The following is a 24,860-nucleotide window of genomic DNA, read 5'->3' on the forward strand; positions in this document are numbered from 1 at the left end:
AGAACACAGATAAAAGAAAATATGATTTGCGAATTTAGATTAGTTGCATTTTAAATGCCTACCTAATTTGTATCATGGCACTATTATTTTTGTTTATTATTTGAAAATTCAATACTGTTTAGTTTTAACTGAGAAATGCTATTTCTTTTCCATTTAGGATTGAGATTTTCTTTTTAATGGTAAGTCTTTAAGGACATTTCATAATTCTTTCAGTGGATACTCTAAACATGGATAGCAGTTCAAAAGAAAACACAGAAGTAAATCCAGAGATGATACAACACATTTGGGTCTGTGTGGAAGTCATACATGAATATGTTTAGCGTACTTAGTAAATCAGAGGAAGTTTTTTTTTTTTTTAATATGAAACACCATTAAGAATTCATCTGTTTCTTTATTGAACACTAGAGGGCCATACAGCACCTTATTGCTGTTGATGAAAGAGCTGCTTTTAATGTATTTAAATATGTTTAGTAAGTACTGTTCTCTCTTCTACTTTGTGTTCTAGTACACTATTTCTTGTTTAGAATTAGAAATTAATATTTGGAGTAGTTATGTACAGTGTCATGTAATACGTGAGATACCTAGGATTGTCTTTTTTTTAACCCTCAACTAGCATATATTTGTTTTGCTATTTTTAAACGGCAGTAACAACAAAAGGTGAAGAAAGAGTGAGCCCTGTGGTAAAAGTACATATGCGCCCAAACTTACTGTATTTTGGGAATATGTGTAAGCTTTTTGAAAATTTCTCAAGTATCTGCACATCAGTGCATTAAAAACAAAACTCTTGTCATTGTTCGTTGCTCTGGGCATCCTCAGCGTAGATGTGAGAAGAGAATGATCCCTCCAAGAGGCTCTCTCCCTTGTTCACATTTTCTCTTTTGTTAACATTGAAGGTAATATTTCAGGGCATAGCCTGAACATCCTGAACTAAAGAATATTTGAGCAAACACCTCTTCTTCCTCAATTTCTTTTGCTTGCTTGGGATGACAAAATGAGAAATACAATCTACAGGTCCCAAACAGGTGCTGTGAATGAGTGAACAAAGTCATGATTGAGCCAGTAAGATTGCTCAGGCTCTTATGAACTACAAGGCACATGCCTTCCCTAAAAGGTGCTAACATTCAGTAGAAAGGAAATAGAAAAACATTGTGCAGCCTCCAAAAAAACTGACTTTGAGCGACACTTGACCTATGGGCTACTATTTATCTTTGATGGCTTCTAAAAAGAAGTTCAGCAGCTTAAGTATAGCCTTTGGATCACTACCATTTTCTGAAAACCATACTTATTGCTGTATTTTAAAAGATTAACATTAGCTTAAGTCATTAAATACAGAGCTTAAATTCTGTTCTTTTTGCTCAGGTAGTAAAATTAGCTATTAATAGCATAATTTATTTGGTGAATGTTAATTAGTCAGTAACGTAAACAAGGGGAAAAAAACAGATTGGTATCTGGATATGGTGAGAAACACCTAACCTCTTCCTACTTGAGAAGAAGAAATATTAGATGCAGTCGATGGATTGAAGACATTAAAGTTTTGCATTTTTAACATGTATCTGGAGAAAACATTAGCTTTACTGTAAGTTAAAATTTGGTTCAATTTAGCAATATTATTAAGCTCTGAAAGAATTGCCATTTTTCTTCTAAGATGTGCCAGTTTCATACTAGCTTTTATGGGAGTGAGGAGAGTGAGGTGTTAAGGCACATTGCTGTGTTGAATGCATGCATACATCCACTATAAGGGCATTGCATTTTAGAGAGGTTAATGGGGGAAGGGCAAGTGAGAACTGATGGTATGTGGTAATTTACAAAGGTAAAAGATCACTTTGATTGCCTAAAAGGTCAGAAGGTTTGGGAAAAACAGGTTAGTATGAATACTAGAAGTGTTTCTACAATACCATTTACCTGTACTTGTATTATAACTAATTTCCATCAGAGATTCCTTGACTATGCTGAACTGATTTTCAACCAGAAAATCTTCTTAACCTCACTTATTCCCCCATCATAGTTCATAGGAGACACAAATTCAAGAGGCATAGGGGCCAGAAAGGTAATTTAAATGAGTGAAACAGACTAAATATAAGACCCAGGGAGCCAAAGCATCTCTAAAGGGGATGACTGTGAAAACTGTGATTCTGACATTGCCGTATTTTCCAATTTTTCAAAATTCACTGGAGTTCCATATTTTTCTGTGATAATTTCTCAATTTTTTACATGTTGGCATATACATTTTTCAAAAGCATTTCTGTGGGTTGGTTTGACCTATGGACCACCTATTTTCAGTGGACACTATATATGGAAGAAGAGTGAGCTGTTCATCACTCATTGCAGAATTAAAACAGTTTGCACCCGGTGCACATCCATTAAGGGCGTTGAGGCGGTTGGAGTGGAAGTGCAACATACATAGCGTATCAAGTGTCTTAGCAGGGACCTAAGGACTTTTTCTTTATGAATTTATATACTGGTTTTAGGCATTGAGCTGCCAGATGAATTAGCCGCATTTAAAAGAAATTTGTATCCTAATTTTCACAAGGAATTTGAGATGGGCTGTATATGGGAGAAATACATATAATAAAGCGATCAAGTGTACATGGAAATCAGAACCAGGAAAAATACTGGAGTAGACTATGAAGACAAGACCATGAGAAGAGTTAAGGAATGAATTATGAGTTGGAGTAAGCTGTTAATAGGTTACTGGTTAGCGACTCATAAGGGCCTGCACCAGTATTCTTCAAAGTGTGACCCATCAGAACCATCTGGAATGCATACTAAAAATGCAAGCTGCTGGGTTACACTCCAGAAGTACTTAGCCAAATCTCTAAGGGCAGGATATTTTTAACACGCTCCCACATGATTCTAATGGAGGCTAAAGTTTGCACAACAGTAGCCTATTAGTTTGTCTCTGTGCTTCCTTGTGATAAAATTAAGAGGAGAGAGTGCTGAGTCCTCTCAAGAGAAAACGTGTCAGTCACACACACGCACGCACACGCACACACACACACACACACACACACACACACACACACACACACCTTTTCCTAATACAATATAAAAGGAATTTCTCACATGGGGCTTCATGATGAAGTAGACTGTGCCCTCAATAAGGTAACATCTAACAAACGCACCAGTGCTTATCAGTTGTGGTAAGTAGAGATTGTGATCTCTGAAGTCAGACTGGAGTTTTCAAATACTAGCTCTGTTACTTCATGGCACTTTAATCTTGGGTAAACTGTTAACCCCTCTTGTAGAGTTATTTTAAAGATGGTAGTAGTATCATAATAATATAGTGTTATTGAGAGGATTCAATAAGATAGTGTTTGTAAAGTACTTAGAAAGTAACTGGCAGATAGTAAGTCCTTAATAAGTATTAGCTATTGTATTTCTTAAGCTTTATTGTAATGCCACAAGACTGTGCTAAAGCTAGCTTAACAAACTAGTCCAGGCTAAATAATGCTATGCAAAATACTTTTAGTTTCAGAGATATGATCTCTCTTAGGTGAGTTGAAACCGATCCACTGATTTTTGTTTAAATTACTGTGACTTTTAACGTGCAGTCCAACTCTTTGATATTATAAATTTTGTTAGTACTAACAGTGAAGCGCTTTTGCTGTCTGACAAGTGTTTTTATTTTGTTTTCTTCCTTTGGTTGTTAATATTGAGCGTAGAAGGAATTTGAAAGAAAACGTAAAAGTGTATTTGGTAGTCTTGGGGCTTTGAGTCCTCACAGAAGGACTAATTCTGTTCTATTATGCTAGTTTATTCTATAATGATACTTGGGTGTTCTTGAATAGCTGGAACCAGATTCTCTTTGGTACTTTTGTAGACATTCTAGAATTACTACTTGATACTATAGAAAATGCCTACGTTTTTCACAGTTTAGAGATTATTATAAATAAACAAAAGCAGTCATTACAAATAGAAGAATAGTTTCAGTCAGGTTAAAATAATCTCTATTTGGGATGTATTTTAGTGAATAAATTTTGTAAAATGTTAGTATAAGCTACTAGATATATCTAATGTAGAATTGTCAGGGTGGCACCTTGCATGTAAACTTTAACCTCTAATTACCTGAAATGTAAATAGAAGAATGCTGACAATTTTCATAGATCACCAGGGCTAAAAATAATGTATAAGATTAGTTGGGGGAGGTCCCCAAAAGATTTATTTCATTGAAATGTACCATGTCCTTCTGTTCATTTGGTCTTTTCTGATGCTATTAAAGGTAGCTTCTGTACTTTAGAATAACAATTGCCTTTAGCAGATGCTTTACTTTCAAAGTGGAAAATGCTTTTTTTCCCCTGTGTTTCTGGTCTGAAATGGCAATTTCCAGTTATTGAAATCAGGTGCAAATGAAAAATGGAAGTACGAAGAAAATACTGGTGAATTTGGGAACTAAGTGCCAAGAGTACTCATTTGCTTTATAGATGTTGGTTTTGTATGTCTGCATTATGAATTTAATTGTCAAGAGTGAATTGTTTGTACTTCACCAGTGTGCTGCCATCTGTCTTAGGGTCTAATAAGTGACAAAATTAGATATGCTGAGGTACGTCTGTAATGTTTACCACTTACAGTTTCGGTTTTCTGGTTTATTTCTTATTTATTATTTCACTCTGTTAACTGGTATAGAAAAAGAAGTTTAACACTTTTAAGATAAAATTATTATTCTATATCATTCAGATATCAGTAATCTTATATTTAATCTTTATTACATTTTTATGCCTCTTTACTCCAGAAAATAACAGAGCAGAGATTGCAAACTAGTGTCTTACATAGTATTTTTTAAAACACATTTAAATTTGTTGCCAAGGTTTAAAAATCTGGAGAGTTCATATAAAATACTGATTTTTCACTTTCTTTTGCAATTGTGGATGGACTGTGTGGCCTTACTTGCATCCATGTGCTTATATGACAACAATCAATCGCACCTTTTAAATGGGCTTTCCAGGCCTTAAACAACTGATCTCTCTCTCTCTCTCTGTTTTTTGTTTAACCTGCCTGCTCCTCTAGTTATTTTGAGTTTGCTTAGAATAAAGACAAAAGCATAATTGTAGGAAATGCAAAAGTAAGTTGATTTTTCTTTTATTTGTCACATATCAAACTAGTTTGGATGTAAATCCAAGTCAAAGAAATACATAGCAGTTTGTCAAGTTTACTATTAATATAGCTAGAGATTTGCTAAACACCTCATTTCTAATGGGTATTATCAAGGTGAGAATTTGACACCAAAGCTTTTGCCCCTCCAGATACCTATTCATTTAAATTTTCATTCTAGAAATTATCTTTTCCATTGTTTTCCTGTTATCTTTGCCGTTCTTATTAAATTTTGAAGTTAAAATTCTAGTAGGATGTAGTATCATATTGCAACAGTAAACCCATGTTTTTGGTGCTCCTTGTTTTGTAAGATGTTTCAGTTATCTGCTGTCACCTAACCATCACCCCAAAGCTTTATGATTGTAACAAACAATTATTTATTATTTCTCATTGTTCTTGTAGGTTATGAGTTTAGGAAGGGATCACTTTGGGCATTTTTGATTCAGGGTTGCAGTCAGATGGTGATTGGAGGTGGAACAGCAGGGGTCTAGAACAGCTGAGGGCTAGCCAAGAATCTCACTCTTAATAGAGTCTCAGGACTCATCCAGATAAGGTCTTTTTTTAACCTGGGCTAGTTTGGGCTTCTTCACAGCATAATGGCCTCAGGGCAATCACACTACTTACAACAGAGCTACCTTGTAAGTATTCCAGCAGGCAAGGTGGAAACGGAATCTCCTTTTTATGACTTAGCCTAGGAAATCACCTTCTGTCTTGGTTGAAAGGAGTGTCGTAGTACATTGTAAGAAGAGCATGCGAAGATGGGGGATATTGCTGTGACCATCTTTGAGAAATACAGCTCACTATAGGAGGTCATGACATCTTTGCTCTTAGAACTGTTTTTGTTTTCATTTGTAGAGGAAAATCAAGCTCATTAAAACAGATCCCATTTACACACACACAAACACACACACACACACACACACACACACACACACACACACCCCTTATGTAGTACTTTATTTCTGTTATCCTAGCAAACTTACATATCTGAAACATACGTAATAAAAAGTGAATCTCCAAACAACTAGATTTAGAAAGTAATACAACTAGGTTAGGCCTAACATTCTATAGAATAGAATATATGTTCTATTACAAATCAGGAATTAGATATACTAGGGTAAAAAAATCAGCTCCACTGCCTGGCAGCTGTGTTACCTTGGGCAAATTTTTAAACCTTTCTGAACCTCAGTTTCCTTGTCTATAAAATGTTGGATAGTGATACTTCACAGCCTTGTCATGACATTTAAGTGAAATAAAAAGCATGATCTACTAGGAACTCTGTCCGTGTTTAATCCTTCCCTCACGTCATTGTACCAATCTGAAATAATGTGTATTTTTTCTGAGCTCTGTAGCTGCAGACGTCCTTTATATCTCTTTACATCTCCTGTTGATCTCTGGTAGTCAGTCTCCTAGCATCCCTGGCTTTCTCCTTCCATCCCTAGATCTTTCTGTTTCAGGCATAATCAAGGGTTATAGGGATTGAGTTTTGTTTGTCTTTGTTTTTAATCTTTCTTGATAAATAGTGTTTTATTTATTGGAAGAATAAAAACTTAGACTGTCAGTTTAATTTAAACTTCAGCTATGAAATTAATAATGATACATATCAGATGATGTATTTTGTTGAATTATGTACTTTTCACAGTGTAAAAAGGCCAGGGCTATCAATTGTCAGCTCATCCAAGAGTGAGACCCTAAATATGTATTTTCTATAGCTAAATTCCATATTAAAGTATTTTCTATGCATAAAGTTAATTCTGTTCTTAAATTTGATGCTGAGGTGAGTACTGACAAGTGAATATTTATAATGTATAATTTATTCAGTGAATACTGTTAAGTCTCACACGTTTTAATAGCATGTTACTGAAAATTATATAATTGAAGTTGTGGAATTCATCTCACTCAAAATAATTAATTTTTACTTAAAATTGCATCAGAAACTCTCAACAGTGGGGAAACATGATTATCTCCCCCCTCCTTACTATTTTGCTTCTTTAATTGTTAACACTGTCAAATATCTTATATTTCCATTTTATTTTTCATAGGATAAATTCCTACAAAGTATTAAGCCATCAATTTGGTGACCTTCCTGCATTATAGCTTAGTTTTTTTAAACTTAGAAAAAACCACCTACATTACTTACTGTGCTTTAAAATAATTATTAGTATTATGTCCTTATTTATTACTCCCTGGCCTACAACACTCTTCAGAATTTTTATAGGAAAAATAAATGATAAATTATATTTAGTTTAACTGAAAGGTTAATGACACTTTTATGCTTAAGTTTCTTCATAAAAGTAATTTAAATCATGGACCTTAAACAACTGATATTAAAAAAATTTTTGTCTTCTTTCTTACACTTAAATTTTATTTGGAGAATTGTGGGAAATTAAGTTGCTTTTAAATCACTCTGTCATCACATGAGGCTTTTGCATGACTGAAATACCTGTAATTACTATGTCATTTTTGTCATAGTTGACTTAAAGGTGTAACTATAATAATCATCTGCTAAATTCTTGAGGAGCAGCTGTGAAAGACCAATTTAACAGCTGGGGTAACCCAGCACAGACTGTAAGAGTTAAACTTAATCTTGAGACAAGTTATGTTATAGTTATTGAGGACTTCATACTGGGCATTTTTGAAATACTTAAAAAACTCAATGCAATAGTTGGATTTTTGTTTTATCACAAATATTTCTTTAAATGCTTAATGAAAGAATGAGGAAAAGTATCATTTTTAATATTAACAATTAAAATCCTGAGACACAAATATGGAAATAAAACCCAAAGTTTACTCATTAAAAACAAAATCAAATATACTCTCTATGTCACTGTTTATGCCACTTATAGTAAGTAGGAAAGGAGAAATACATTAAAAATATTATAGAATAATATGTAATCAGAAAAATTCTGATATTTTTTCTTGAATTTCATATTTAATATCATATTTTAAAAAATTATGCCTGTAACTTGTGTCATTGAAAATCTTTTCTTATTATATAACACAAATACGTATTCACAATACAAGGTTAGATGCCTGTTTTTAGAAGATAAACACATAAGAGAATGGAATCAGTGAATTTTATTTATAGATATATTTTGTAAAACTGTAGCTACTTACTAAACTATAATAAAGAAAGGCTCACCAAATTGACAACCCACCACATTACAAGAATTCTGGCGGTGTACTTGGTGCTATTAGAACTGTGCTGTATTCTTAAAGCTGCAAGGAACTTCATTCTTTTTCATTTGATCCAACATCCTCATTCCTCATTCTAGAAATCCAAAATCTGAGACAACTTAAGAGACTTACCTAAGGTCACTGGTTAGTGGTAGAGCTGAAACTAGAACTTAAAATTCACCTAGTATTTTTTGTATACCAGTAAGCTTACGTGGAGTATTAACTCCAGGTAATCTGGCTGAAAGTTGATTGAGCTAACAGTTTAGTCAAGAATAATTTAATTGTAAATAAATTTAGTTGTAAATAAGTTAATAAATAGTTGGGGGTTTTGAGTCATAGTGTTTCTAGTGTACTGTTTCATTATCATTTTTAAAGGCTTTTTTGGTTGGCTTTTATATAGTTTACTTTTTAACTTATGACTTTATTTTCAGCTAGTTATTTTAAAATAACTGGAATTTTCCAGCAGAATTTGGAAATAACCTAAATGTCTAGCAGTCAGACTTTGATTATATAAATCAAAGCAGGTACAATACTTTATGTAACCTGATATTGGCAGCATTTTACTTTCGAAAATGTTGCATATATATAGATATATGTAATGCTTTTATTTTGCAAATGTCTAGTTACCAGGTCACATTTTTATAGCGCTTGTGTAAACTGTATGTTCTGTTTCAGAACCCAAACTAATTTCTTTTAAGTAGTTAGGGGCTACCCTAGGTCCCTGGATAAAGAAAATTAGCAAGCAGTACAGTAATAAGTTGTGACCCACTAAATGTTTATGTGGATATAATATCTTAAGTACACTGTAATTGGAATTTGTAATCTTTTCTTAGTGAACACTTCGAGCATTTAAGTGTCTCCTAAAAATAACATTCTGGTATCTAAGGTGTAAGGAAAGACTGAAAACAGTGATTTAGATACAGAGAATAATCTGTCTCACTCAATGTCCCTGAATAAATGAGTATGCTTTGTAATACCATATTCTCATCTCAAAAAGATATTGATTCTGATTTATGTCACTTACGTAGTGGTATAATTTTTAGCATCTATAATTTTTCTGTTTCTATAGAAGAGTAAGTCATTTATTGCTTAAATTCACAGAAGTAGTGCATGATACTGAATTTAAATGGCATATGCTAGTACTCTCACTTTCAAAAGTTTTTATGTTAGACTTTGAAAACTTCTGATACAGAAAGTGATAAGTAGGCAAAATATCTTGTATTGAGATCTTCTCTTTACCACAAATTCCCTAATGCTGAGTTCTTCTTGGGTGGATAATCAGTGATGTCTGGAATCTTAAAATGCCAAGACACAACAACTGAGTTGCTACTGCTTAATTTTTAGATAGAATTTTGACAGAATTGTGGAAGTCTAAACTTCTAAAACTTGTGATTATGTTTTATAATGTTCTACTCCAAAGTTATGACAGGTAGATTTTAGAAGCTTTGCTTGCTTTCTTAGGGACTTTTTTTTTTAATTGAAATGTAATCTACAAAGCTCTACGTGACTTTTTTTTTTTTTTACAGTGTTAGTAATGGCAGCTAGCAATATTGAGCACTTACTAGATGTGAAATATTGTTCTATGTGTTTCACTTACATTAACCAATTTGATCTTCATAACAATCTTGTGAGGTAAGTTCTATATAGAGGAAATTGAGGCACAGAGGCATTAATTTAACATCATACAACTAATAAGTGCTAGAACCAGCTTTGGACTATGGCAGTTCGACTCCAGCGTCAATATTCCAACCTACTGTATCATACTTCCTTAATACTTACTGATACCATCTTAAAAGAGCTTGTCTGTTTTGAAAAGTCTCAGTTTGGGAAGGGAGTTAATAATTGAGACTATCTTACGTATTTTTAAAAGGATAAATAAGACTAAGACTTTGTTTTTTTTCCTAAACACAAGGAGCTAGCTGCATTTTAAAATATTAACAGTGGGGATTCTCCTACACATTGACTATAATTTCCCTCATTTACTAGGGTTTTCTTCTGTATTTGAAGATTTTGTATTTTGAATGTTTCCATGTTGATTAAGAACATTGCTTTAGAATTATTGTTAACTTGAATCCTCAGAAAAAAAAGATGAAACTTAATAGTTTGGAAATTAGTACTCTGCTCAATGACTTAACAATGTCTTATTTTTACCAAAGTGTATTTTTGTAGACGCGTAATTTCAATATTGTGTTTGCTTGAGGTGCAGTGCTCTGTACTATCCAGTTGAGGGCAGCTATTTACCGATTTAAAAAGAGTTGGATTAGACTATCACTGCTTGTGTTTATTAAACCTTGGTATCTAAGTGTAAAGCACAACGTTTGATAGATAAAATAGCCTTAATCTTTACTCCTGTTATTATTGTAAGTAATTTCTTGAAAATGAAAAACTAGTTTTACTTCATAATAATTTCTGCCCTCTTAGAAACAGTAAAATGAACACTGTTTATTTTAGTTCTGGTTTTCCCAGTCCAAATTTTTTATTAATTCCAGCTCCCCTCCACGAGTCCCTTTTAGGATCAGACTCCAAGAAGATTAGAGAGATTCATATCTTCCCTATCTTTAAACTATCTGCATGTAAATACATGTGATAATAAAGTTCTCTGAGGGCTTTTAAATATAAAAGTGAAAAATTATAATTTTCAGTATGATTATCTTTATTAATCAATGAATTAAGTGAAAGTTAAATTTGGAGTTGATCTGTTTGATTCATTTTTCTCTGCAGAATGAGTATGTTAAACTTGCGGAATGTAGTACACTCTTCTAATTTTTCCGTGTTGGAATAACACTTAGTTTAAATTAGATCTTCTGTGTTGTTCCAAGAAATGAATTTTGGGGGGTTAATGAATATCACTGAGACAAATTTTTTGAGAACAAAGAATGTCAGGCTATATAACACTATATGAAATATTAACAAGGTAGGTAGGCACTGATAGTAATTTGGGGAGGGGGCATTCCACAGGAGCTACTTCAACAAAGGGATTTTTCTAATAAGGAGAAAAAGACACAGTATGACTGAAGGTTATGTTATACACACAAAAAAAGATTAGACTTGTGTTAAGAAATAAAGTGAGGTGGGGAGGTATTGCTCAAGTGGTAAAGTACATGCTTAGCATGCACCAGGTCCTGGGTTCAATCCCCAGTACCTCCATTAAATAAATAAGTAAGCCTAAATATCCCACCCCACCCCCCCCAAAAAAAAAAAGAAAGGAGAGGAGGGGAGGGGAGGGGAGGAAAGGAAAGGAAAGGAAGAAGGAAGGAAGGAAGGGAGGGAGGGAAGGAAGGAAGGAAGAAAAAAGAAAAGAAAGAAAATGAGCATCAGAGGAGATGCTGAGACTAGAATGAGGCTAGAGACATTAATTCTGCCAGGTAGTAAGTAGTCTAGTGGGGCCATAGATGTGCTTATCTTAGACCAGTCTCACCTTTTGCTTACAAGATTTCTGGTACCCTCTCTTCTATGCCTAGATCTCTGTTATTTATTTTTTTTCAGTGGTTATGGTTGTATTCTTAGTTGTTTATTTTTTTTATTGAAACAATTTTTATTATAATTAAATACCTATAACATAAAATTTACTATTTTAATCATGTTTAAGTGTATAATTCAGTGATGTTAAGTATATTCACAATGTTGTGCAACCATTACCACTGTCTCCAGAAATTTTTTCTTTTCCAGCAGAAATTCTGTACCCATTAAGCACTAACTCCTCATTCCTTTCTCCCTCTAGCTCCTGGCAACCATCATTCTACTTTCTGTCTATAAATTTAACTACTCTAGGTACCTCATATAGGTGAAATCATACAAAATTTATCCTTTTTTGACTAACTTATTACACTTAGCATTATGTCTTTAAGGTTCATCCACGTTGTGTCAGAATTTCCTTCCTTTTTAGGCTGAATAATATCCCACTGTATGTATGTACCACATTTTTTTCCATCACTGGTTACTTAGGTTGTTTCCATTTCTTGACTATTGTGAATAATGCTGCTTTGAACATGGTTATACAAATATCTGTGTGTGTGAGCCCTTCTTTCAGTTCTTTTGGTTGTATACCCAAAAGTGGAATTGCTGGATCATGTAGTAATTTTTTTGAGGGAACTATATTTTCCATAGTAGCTACATCCATTTTGCATTCCCACCAACAGTGCACAAGGGTTCTAGTTTCTCTCCATCTCTGCCAATGCTTATTTTTCTCTGTGTGTGTGTTTAAATAATAGCCATATTAATAGGTATGCATTGTGGTTCTGGTTTTGATTTGCATTTCCCTAATGAGTAGTGATACTGAGCATCTTTATGTGTGCATATTGATCATTTATATATCTTCTTTGGAGAAATTCAGTTGTTTACTTTTGTGTAACTAAAAATGTCACCTCTGCTAATAACTGCATTTTTGACTACATTTTAAATTGTGGTATCAGAGAGAGGTGAACTTTTAAAAAGTAGCATTATGGTAGGACTTGGGGTATTTCTTCTGTGTGGATTGATTTCCTAGTAACCCACTTTAGTAAGACATATCTCTCCAAAGTCAAAAAAGTACGCCCATTTCTGACATTCTTCTTTGTAATTCTCTTCATATCACATTCTAAATTCCCACTATAACAGTCCATAAAAGCTATTGGAAGAAGAGATAAGTGAAGTGACTACCTATTGGAAGAAGAAAATAGAATGGAAGGAGAATCAACTACCTGAACATTGTGAATGGATAGTTCACATCTATTATCTATCATCTGTTAAAACTTCTGTCAATTCTCACACTAGGCTTTTTTTCTTACCTTTATAACAGTCCACTTCTTGGATTTGAATATGAAATGTAGCATAAAGATGAGTTAACACTGGCATAAGTAGTTAATTTAAGGAAATATTTGAGATAATACTGACAAGTTGAGGTTAGGGCCACTTTGAGGAGTGTCTTCATCTCCAAACTTTGTCTTAGGCATCGGGGAACCATTGAAAGTTCTTGAGGAGTGGATTGTACACCACATTCCCTCTGCATGTTTTAGGAAGAGGTACCTGACTGTTAAGAGAAATCAGGCCCTACAGATTTGTGAGGAACTGATTACTTATTACTCATTTTATTATAATTACTTTCCATCACAGGTTGTCTTTATAAATACTTGGGTTTTTAAATATATTTAGTCGGTCACATGACAGTTAATACTTTTAAGTGGAATTACTAAGTGTTTCAGAATTATAGAGATTGAACTGGAATTTGCAGACAACTAAAATGTCTCCTGGTAAAATTAATCTGAAGTGTGTATTAACAGCTATAAAGAGCTAGAGTAGATTATGTCTTAGTATAAGATAAAGAATGATATGTATCGAAGAGGGAAAGAGCATGCTTAAGACAAACACTGGAAGATACAGTGCTCATTCTGAATATATCTGAGATAGAATAAATACATATGTATATTTGGAGGACATGCATAAACACTGCCCTTAAATTTAAAGTACAATTCAAAACTTACCTAAAATGTTAATGCTGATATTTGGGTAAGCAAAACTTAATAAGATATTCAAGAGAAAATACAATATTTATCTTTTGTAATTTGCTAAAGAAAACTTTACTTTCACTTTCTAGGGAGTACCTAGGTTAGTCACTGGAGAAGTTTTCAGAGGGACCCTACAGCCCAGCCCTGCTGTGGTTGTATTCACATTACTGACTGTGCATGGGAGGCTCACCAGCTGTCTGACTGGCAGGAGCAGGAGCTTCACTTCAGTAGTTTATAATTCCTGGCTATTCTAGGATAGTTTGCACTTCACCAAGCCTCAGACAGGTCAGGACACTTGGTAGGAGAAGGTTGAAAGACAAAAGCAGCAGGCCTTGGGTTCTCAGCCTTTTTTTTTTTTTTTAATTCGGAAGTTGTATTTTATTTTGGTGGTTAGAGTTTTTAGTAATGTGCCTGTATTACATGTAGAGAGTAATCATCAGCCAAGAGGAATTTTAAAATGTCAAAACCGGGAAAAGCTACTCTAAACCATGGCTTGGTTCCTGTTGATCTTAAAAGTGCAAAAGAGCCTCTACCACATCAAACTGTGATGAAGATATTTAGCATTAGCATCATTGCCCAAGGCCTCCCTTTTTGTCGAAGACGGGTAAGTCTCACACGTTTGAAAAATGGAAATCTTTATTTAAATGAACTGCTTCTGCCTCCTTTGGTGGAGAAATGCTTCAACTTTCAATTGCTGCTTACAACAGAAACTATCAGTGCATTATATAGCCAGTGAAAACTTATCTAAATGATAGTTTTAATAATATGACAGAGAACCTTGAGGGCAAGGTTACCCAATTCACCTTTTTGTCTCTTTCATTTATTTTTATGATATTAGAATTCTTTAAACTTACTTAAAGTTGGCAAATGTAAAAAGTAGGTTTTGAAATATGTTGGCAAATACTAAACACCCAAATTCGTGGTTTTTATTTTGTGGTAAAAGCAAAAAAGCTGATGGTACTGTCCTTATGCGTGGGAATTGCAACATTTAGCTCTTTTTTCAAGAGTTTATCTGGTACTTTAAACTGTAATATTTTCAAATCACTATTTCTTAAATTCAGACTTAATAGAGATATTACTTTTGCTGTTATACAAAATAAAAATAGCATGCTATTGTGTGGCAGTTACGAATCAGTTTATATATAGACAATCCTGAACTAACAAACATTTTGGAGAACTCGTGCTTATCTGTAATCAGGTTATGATCTATTGAATGTTTTTCAGGATGACATTCTCCTACTCCCCACCAAGTTTTGACCTTGTTAATATTAACAGTTTTGTTATATTTTCTGAGTTACTTGGTATTGCCATTTTGAATTACTAGCTAAAGCGATATATTTTTAGATCTTAAATGTGTTTAGTATCCTGAACACACTAAACCAAAAAAATATAAAATAAAAAACCTGTTGGAGACTGAGTATTTGCATATATCAGTGCTATTAGTGTTTTAGTTCCCTTTTTAATTCCCCACCCCCTTGCTTTTTTTTTTTTTTTAACTAAAAGGGAAACATTCTATTAATCAAGTAGGTTAACTCCTAACTCTCTAACTCCTAAGAAATCTTCCTCCTCCTTAGTAAAGAGAATCTTCTATTTGCTGGGACTTAAATAGCTTTTGTGAAAATATGTTTTCTAGTTACCTTAGTTCTTTTTGAATTGTTTCTGCTTCTACTCTAAATGAGTGGTGGCCATGTTGAATACATTTTGAGTGAGTTTTAAATGTAATACAGTTTCAACATTGAAAATAGAATATAAGTATCTCTGTCACACTCCTATTTTCTTCTTTACTATGTTTTCAATAAGTGTTTCTTTTATTTTGTCTTCTTTCACTTTGTCACTTTTCTAACTTCTGAATGAGGTCTGTGCTCTGATTTAAGCATTTACACAGAGGCCTCTAGTAGCTTTAAAGTCATTACTAAACTAATTTATTGTTTTAATACTTCTATGAAAGAAAATACCAATAGAAGTAAATTTTTGAATTAAGGAAAAGAAATGTAGATTTTTTTTAATTAAAGAGTTAAGATACTAACACTCAAGATAATTTTGTTCTTTCTTATTGAATATCTCTGATGGCCTTAAGTACAGTACATGGTAGATTATGTATGTTTTCTGTCTTCATCTTTTTAACAACTACATGAAACTTAAAAGGCTCAGGAGCAGATTCTATGAGAAAAATTAATAGAGAACTTCAAGGCTTTCCCTCAGGGCTTCCTAGGGTCACTGTTCAGTTTGACTTTTCTAAGTTACTGTTATATTAAATTATAGCCTTGCATTGATAATAATGTAATATAATAATATATTAATGCAATGTAATAATATTTGAAAAAATAAAATTCAAACTAGAACGTTTGTGGGAAGATAGTTAAAAAATAAAATTAACACATTGAGTTTTAGACTGCCTGCCAATACTTTACTATTGCATAACTCATTGACTCTGACTACTAGAAATGTTAGAGGGATAGTGTAATTATATCCTCTCCCCTCCTTTTTGCAGCTGGTTAATTTAGGTAGCTTTAAATTGATTCACATGCTCTTTGTTATTTAATTTACTAACCTTCCTTTGGTAATGTTAGTTAGACATTTTTAGTGCATTTTTATCAAAGATTTAAAGAAGACTTTTTTTGTGTGATATGTAGTTAATCATATTTTGTATCTAATATCTAATATGCCTTTCACATTAGGCATGTTTAGCTTGTTTGAGTCAGACTGTTACACACTGACAACGAAGTATACAGACTTCTCTATTTTTTAGGCCATTTTTTCCCTACCAAGTAGTGAGCTAATATATAGTGATCTCTCACAAGACTGTATGTAGTCTTGACCTATTAAAATTTGAAAAACGTGTTATTGCCTCTCCATCCATCATAGGGGTTGATCCATTTAATGTTACACAATGAAATAATTTTGAAAATTTTGAAAAATTCTGTAAAATGGTTGTTATAACTACAACTTCAGTTTGTAGCTCTTCAAATGTTTTCAGGAAATTTATTTACTTCACTGTTAAGTATAATATTAGTCCTGGTAGTCTATGTTATTAGCATGTGGATTATTTTGGTTTCTCATCAGAGATATATAAGTCCTATAGGTAATTCTTAGTTTCAGGAATATTTGAGAATACTTGTTGAGTATATAACTTTATTCTAAAAGAACTGATTGTCCTTTAGAGGAAGAGAAGATTTATAGGAACTCACTTACATAAAATCACTGGAAAATTGTTTTATTTTTCTTTGAAGTTGAAATAGCTAATTAGGATAATACTGTATTTCCTAAATCCTAAGGTACGTCATTATTCTACATTTTAAACACATAAGTAAGGGTACATCTTGATGGAATTTCATAGCTTATCCTACAGCATTTTTTCTTTCTAGTAATAAGAGAAGGAATGTACTTTATGATTAATAGTAGTGTGTTAAAGAATTTACTTCAATGCTTAAACCTCATTTATTAAGTCATTTTGGTTTTGTTTGGAGACTTTTAAACATTTAAAATATTCTCACAAAGTTATCCTTCAATGTTCATATTTTGGTAGAAATTTCCAAATGACATACAACTAGTGGTTTATATAGGGCTTTTAAAGATGTCTGCTTGATTGTGCTGGTTTATAGACAGATAATGTTTTTTAGGGCACCTTATATATTTCTTGGGTTTGAACCATGTACTGATTGTGTAGCATAAGCATCAGCAACACAGCTGACTAGGAGAACAGGGTAGAACTGCTGGTGGGAGTAGCAGGGAGGTGAGGTGGGGCCATCGTGGTACAAGGACTTACCTGAAACCTAAGAGCTCAGGCAGTAATGAAGTATATGACTGGGATAGTTGAAGTAACTTTGTAGCGATTGTATTTCATATCAAGTTTTGTTTAAAATACCATACTTAAAATAATTTTTCTTTAAAGTGAAAATTAAATTAAAATAGAGTATTTGTGTCATTTGAGAAAATATTTGAGTTAATATTACTCCTGTGTATTGTTATCATTGAGGGTTGGCTTAAATCAGGGGTCCACAAATGTTTTCTGCAAAGGGCCAGCAACTATTTTAGGCCTTGCAGACCAGCTAGTCCTAGTCACTGTTAGAACCACTCAGTTCTGCCATTGTAGCATGAAACAGCTGTAGGCAGTACTTGAATAAGTGGGTGGATGTGGTTGTATTTCAATAAAACTTTATTTATGAAACAGTGATATATAGGCTTTTATGATTACAATGATACTATAGTAAATCTTGTGCCTGTATCATTTTGCTTGAATATAAGTTTCAGCTAATAGTAAAGTTTTATAGATTGTGAGAGCCATATATGCCTTTCATTTCCTTTAAAAACCCTCATTCTCTCTCCTAATTATTTTGTAGTGATGTAGAGAAAAAAATTTGTGTCTAATCCCTAGCATTTTAACATACTGTTTATTAATTTCCCTCCTTGATGTACAGTAGTAGTATAATAATGCTGTTAATAATTGCTGTCATTTTAAAAGAACCTGCTGTCTCTTCTAGGCATTGTTCAGCTATTTTGTCTATTTTAATTCATTCTTAAATGATTTAAATGTTTGTTAAGTACTATAAGTTAGGTATTATCTCCACTCACTAGACTAGAAAACTAACATTCAAACAAGTTACCTCTCCCCAGTTTTCTTGGTAAATAGTAAGGCTGGTATTTAACCTCAGGACTCTAATGTTGCAGATAGTAGCCATTCTCTTTCTACTATGTTTTGTGACCATTGTATTTTTTTTTATGAGCTTTTTTTCAACTACTATTACATTAGTATTGTGGAGGTTAAGCCTGGGTGCCTATCACTTTTGACATTGTTTCTTTGAGAAAATACATTTGAAGATTCTACAAATAACTTTTGGTAGCATGGTACATTTATAAATTTAGGACTTTTTGTGTAATCTCTTTAAGATGTTTTATTTGTTAAGTTACCCCATAGATTATGTAATGATTACAGTCATAAAAAACTGGAAATATTCAGACAGTATGCATGTTTGTTGTCTTTTTGTAAGCTGAGGGATGATACCTGCTAAAGAAAAAATATGACCCTTGTTAAAATCGTAAGACAGACTTTATTGAGGGGGACTGTCATGATAGGTACAGGGACCTCTACATGGGGGGTTCACAGTAGGAGAGACAGATTGGGCTTAACTCTTAATATAACAAAGAAAAGTGAAACTTTATAGCCAAAGAACAGTGGGGGGTCAATGGGTAGAAAATTACTAAGAGGTAACTTCTGGGGTAGAGAGGAGATTCTGGTTAAATGAACTTAACCAAGGTGGTCAGATGTCACCTGGGGGATGATAAAGGATAGTGAACCCAACAGATATGGAGAGGGAGATACCAAGCATGACTGATTCAGCAGGATTCTTGCTAAAATTTGGTTCATGAGAGCATGCCCAAGGACAGGGTCTAGTTGAAAAAGAGCTCAGAGGATCCTGACTAAAGTTTGGTCAAGGAGAGAATCTTTGTCACACATCAGGGTCTGTGTTTGCAGACAGCAACTCAGAACAAGGTGTCTGGCAGATTAACCATCCTCAAACTGCATCAGTTTGTTCAATTAGTACTTTTGAACTTGGTGACAAAAATTAAAAATAGCATTATACCTCTCTTACCTCAATACTCTTCTTGGATTCAAGTCCTTCCTTCATTGTTGAATTATTAATGATACTAATTTCTAAAATCCTATATTCAGAATGTTGATCTCATCAAGAATAATGTAATTTGTTTTTGTATGTATAATCTTCAGTTAGTTTAAGATATATATCATTTTAATCTTATTATGCTCCTTTAGTAGATTGTTGATGAGTCCATTGGGATCTTTTCAGAAAGGTCTGCCAGTTTTACCAAACAGTTGTATTGACTTTGAATCAGAAAACAACAGCCATAAAATTTTCACTTGTATAAAGATTTTGTATATACTCAGAAAGTAAACCATCATAAACTTTTCTTGGTAAAGCAAATTTGTGGGTTATTACCGTCCTGAATTTAATAATTTGGTAATCCCCTAAATTCTCTGAGTTCAATGATGATACAGAGAATTTTAATTTTTTTCAATAATTAATATCTTTTGCTTCTCTTTATAAAAATTAGACATCTCAGTATGTAAGATTTAGAAAAAAATGTTTCTTTACATTTTCCTAAATTATCAGTAATTCCACTGCTCAGAAATAACCACAATAAAATTTTTAAGTGAATGATTTTTTTAACAAAATTGTTACTTTAATTCATTTTTAATACATTGTGGTGTGCCATGGCTGTAGTTACTCAAAAGTGTATAATCTGCCAAATGAACGTATCATCATTTTCCTCTCGTTGATTTGGCCAGTGACCTGCTTTGAACTTTTTTATACATGAATCTTTAACATCTCTGTACATATCTTTCTAGAAATAGAATTTTATTGGGTCAGGAAGTATGCATTTTTTTTAGATTCTTGAGAAATGCTGCTAAATTATTTTCCAGGAAGATTGTACCAAATGAAAACCAGCATGAGGGACTTCTAATGTTTTAAGAGAAAGAAATCTTATTCTAAGCAGATTTATTCCTACCATGGCAAAGTTCTATGGATTTTACTTGGTTGATACTATGTTATTATATTTCTATGTTTATTATTCTAGATTTTTTCTTGAAGGAATTTTTTTCACTTTGAGAAAATAATGGTATATGTTTAGACTTAAAACATTAGAAAAATATATAAATAGGTCCAGAAATTATTTGTTGCTCATGGTGATCCTTTTTTATTCTTTCTGGAAAATAATATTTGCCATAGATCTGTCACCTGTACTACTTTCAACTACAATTTTCTTGTCTTCCCATAGTTTTAAAAGTATTGTCTATGTTTTTATCTAAATAAATGATCCATGAGTATAGTTTTATAGTTTATCATTGAGTGAACAATTTTTATTGCATATTATGGTTATCTCAGTTTTTGTCATTTTAGTATATACTTTTACATTTCTGAGTTTTCGTATGATATTTGTACAGTTTAAATGATAGCCTCTCCCAAAGTATATTGCTATTAATAATCTCTACTACAGGAGTACTTTTCACGTTAGCAAAATTAGCTGCCAGAAGCACTTGCACATTTCTTAAAGCACTACGACTTAGTCTTAAATTTCTGACATAACTTTGCCTTTAGCTCCAATCCAGGTTTACCTTTTATTTTTATTTTTACATTTTAGTCTAGACATGATTAAGTCTCATTTAAGGTAATTGTAGCAAGACTGCTTTTCCAAAATGTCTTGATGCCTGAAAGAGCATTTCATGAAGCCCAGCATTTGTTTTATGGAACACTTAGCCAGGAGGAAATAAGGATATTTCCTTAACATACAGAAATACGAAGCCTTTAAAAAGCCAGCATTGTGTCCCCCTCCCCCTTACCAGCGTGTTCGTTATCTGCCGGTTATATTTGTGCCTCTTTCTCCAAATCCTTTCCATGACCTCACAGTCTAGCTTATCTCTCTGGTTGGAACCTTCCTCCTGGCACCGACTGTATCTACTACTGTCCTCATCCAGTAGTGGAACATATTGTAATTTTTGCCGTTACCTTTGGCCCTTAGACATATACGTAGCGCTCAGTGGTGTTATTTGACAGCTTCATGTAGTTGTCTTGTCTCCTCAATTAAGCTATAAACTCTTAGACTTCAGAAATTGTCTTTAATATCTTTTTATATTCCCAGTGACAGGCAAGAGAAAGTATAAATATTTGTATGACCAATCCGTTGAAGTTTTTGTTAAGCGTGGAAAATTCTTTCAGGAGTTTTTGTACTGTTAGAATATGGCATTTTTTGTTTACTAAATGTTTTTAAATGAATGTGCAGCTGTGATTTTGAATATTTCATTTTCTAAATATAACTAAACTTAGATATAGTTTGACACTTAATTTTAAAAGTAATTACTACTTAGCAGTTTTGAAAATGAAGGAGAAACAAACATAGGGTACAGTCATTTAGATAGCACTTTTTAGAGTCTACTGTAGCCAAAAAAGTCAGAAGATGCTGAAATGAAAATTATTATAGTACTTTGGAGAGAAGGAAGAACAGGGTGATGCTATGAGCATCAAGTTTGGAGAGTGATTTTAATAGGGTACCTGAATTTTTCTAAGTGAGTACTCTAAAATGTGGCTTTCTAAACCGTCTTTCCACACATACATTCCATTGGAACTTGAGAAAAAAAATGACATTTTCAGATCAATAGATGTATTGCCACTACTTATTTTATCAGTATTAATTAGTTACCACAAATTAGGTCATTCTATTTTAGATCCTATCAGTTTCTTCTTAAGAATGCTTCATGCATCATGCATAAACATGAGTAAACAGAATATGAATCATAAATTTTCTTGTGGCATTTCTGTACTGTGCGAGGCAGTGGCTGTAAACAAAAAGGTGATGATTCTTCCCCTCCGCCTGTGGATATGCAGAAGTGAAAAATGAAAGTCCTTTAAGAATCTTATAGTTAGTGGTAAAACCATAAATAAACCTTTATAGTAAAAAAGATAATTGCTTAAATGGACCCATATACAGAGTACTGTGGGAGCATAAGAGGATCACCCAAGTCTCAATGCAAGTAGCTCATGAAGGCTTCACAGTAACTTTAAATTAAAACATGAAGGATGCTTGCGGAGAAGATAATCAAAGAAGTTATGGATAGAAGGAACATGTATTATTGCTTGGATCCACATCTTGTTTTTTTCACATTAATTATACTGCTGCAAATTATTCATTTTATAGCTGTATATGAAATTTATTAATAGTAATATCAGCCAAAAATATATATATTAAGAACTTAGAACAGAGTTGGGACAACTTTTCTAGAACCTGTAGATATAACAGTGAAGTAGGTGGATAAAGATCATGCCCTCATGGAGCTTGGATTCTAATTTAGGGAAACAGAAAAGTAACTGTTAATGCGAATGTTTTGATGATGATAAAATAGGATAATAGTATAATGGAATCTAAGTTGGGGTACACGGGAGACACTGTTCTAAGTACTTCCCATATATGAATTCATTTAATCCTTAAAATAGCCTCATGAAGTAGACTGTATTGTATTATCCCAATTTTACAGATGAGGAATCAGAGATATAGGAAGGCTAACTAACTCGCCCTAGAGGTGGTAAGTGCCGGAGCTAAGATTCTAACCTGGGCTTCTGGCACCAGCATCAGCACTGTGGTGCGCTGACCTGGGGAAGGATTTGTTGAGTGAGTGGATCCTTAGCTTCCAAATGTTTCAAGGGTTAACTTTGGCCATGTAATCCTGGAGTTTTAGATACGTAGTTCATACTTTGTTTTCACAATTTATGATGACCTCAATATCTAATTGCTGATAACGTTGCTTTCTAGGTGTTTTTGTCATGAAGTGTGCCTCAGTTGTCAGATATTAATGCAAAGCAAATTATAACATGGTTTATAAATCTACGACATCATAGAAATAACTGCCACGAATTGTTATCCGTTTTGTTGATAGATAACAATCTGAACAAAATAGTTTAGTAATTTGAACATCACAGAGCAAGGCTATTTAAATTTGTAAGTTGTGTTTTATAGAAACTAACTCAACATTAATTAAGACTTGCAATATGGGAGACAGATGAAAAAATATGCTAAAAATAAACTTGTTACGAAGCTCCTGGCAGAGTAAACAAGTAGGCAATAAATCCATGGTTTCTTGTCTGCAGACCAGAAATCCAGTAAGCCCTGAAGACTAAAAAAATATTTCAACAAATTAGCCAAACCTAACCCTAACTAACATGACAGTCGCTTTTATTGTTTATCTGAACATTCATATATTTTGTTGCAGAAATGTTTGTTGTAATGTACTGAAAGTGTTCTGTCGTATACTGTTACATATACCACATTGCCCTTCTAAACTCCAAAAAGTTTTAAAGTTGGGATTTCTCCAAAATTGTGGAACTGACTGCACAGACCTTGAGTTTTACAGCTGTCATCCATACATGAAAAATAGAATACACTTTGAAATGTCGAAGTAATCTTAAGTCTCTGAGTACATTCATATTTAAATGCTTTAAAACATACATTATATAAATGAATACCTAAATTTTATTAACCTGGTTACAGGCAGCTCCATATAATACAATGAAATATATTGTATATATATATAGTTTGGAGCGTATATATTATTTTTCTTCAGTGACTAAATGCAACTCATGCTAGCAGGCTATATACTTTAAAATGAAGGATGAGAGCCCTAACCGCTTTTTTTATTTTCCTCAGTATTTCCATGGAATATTAACACTACTAAATTAATTTTAGTTCTGCTAATATGTTTAGGCATATACATAACTCCCTGTGTGTGATGCTAGTATAACAAAGATGAATAAGGCAGAGCCCTTCCCTTAAGGAGGCCACCGATGCTTTTTGGTCTTTGCGAGTTTTGTTTCATTGTCTGTGTCCCACCATCACATATCACAATCAGAGGAACATGGATTAATTAGTCCATTCAACAAATGAGCAGCTACTAGTTGCCAGACACAGTTCCAGGCACTTGAGATACATCATTGAACAAAGCAGAAAAAAAATCTTACCTTTTTTATAATTTAACATTTTAGTGACCCTGAGAATTCCATTTCAACGTGGATCTCATGTTTGGTCTGCTGCAGTTATACCGTGTGTCACCGGACTCCTTTATTCAGTTGTACACTTTTCATTTCTAAATTAACTGGTGATAATTTGTGTTATAGTTTCTTCATGTGTATCTAAGGTTACCTCCATACACATGCATGCATATGCAGACACACTCTACCTGACTTGGTAGGATTATGTTGATTACTTAATTGAAATGTATAATCTATGAGTTTTCAAATTCTATTAGGTAGTATCCAGTGTAGAATATTTTGAGGCTCTGAAAGATTAGATATGATTCCATATTATTTCATTTTTCATGTTCTTGCCAGAAAACAGTAGTCTTTAATATCCTATCAGGTGATAGTGATCTGGATATAGTGATTTTTTTCTGGGTTGTACCGGGGTCAAAATTAGAGTTCTTGTTGACCCCTAACTTGCTGTGGAAAGTTGCATAAATTAATGTGTGTCTCACATATAAATCAGTTAAATAATGGTAGATATAATAATGGTAGATACAAATAATGATAGATAAAATTTAGGATTTTTTAA

General features: G+C 33.1%; 1 protein-coding gene across 7 annotated transcripts in view; it reads left to right on the forward strand.

Moving 5' to 3' along the window:
- FBXW7 (F-box and WD repeat domain containing 7) overlaps positions 1-24,860 on the forward strand; it is a 198,213-nt gene that overhangs the window by 124,204 nt on the left and 49,149 nt on the right. Inside the window, exon 2 of one of the 7 annotated variants that reach the window (XM_010992514.3) lies at positions 14,175-14,352. The exons of the other annotated variants lie outside the window; for them this stretch is intronic. Within the exon in view, the coding sequence (XP_010990816.1) occupies positions 14,206-14,352 (147 nt within the window). The 5' untranslated portion in view covers positions 14,175-14,205. The remainder of the gene's footprint in view (positions 1-14,174; positions 14,353-24,860) is intronic. 7 annotated transcript variants of the gene reach the window in all.

Source organism: Camelus dromedarius, chromosome 1 (assembly GCF_036321535.1).
Source record: "Camelus dromedarius isolate mCamDro1 chromosome 1, mCamDro1.pat, whole genome shotgun sequence".
Lineage (NCBI taxonomy): Eukaryota > Metazoa > Chordata > Mammalia > Artiodactyla > Camelidae > Camelus > Camelus dromedarius.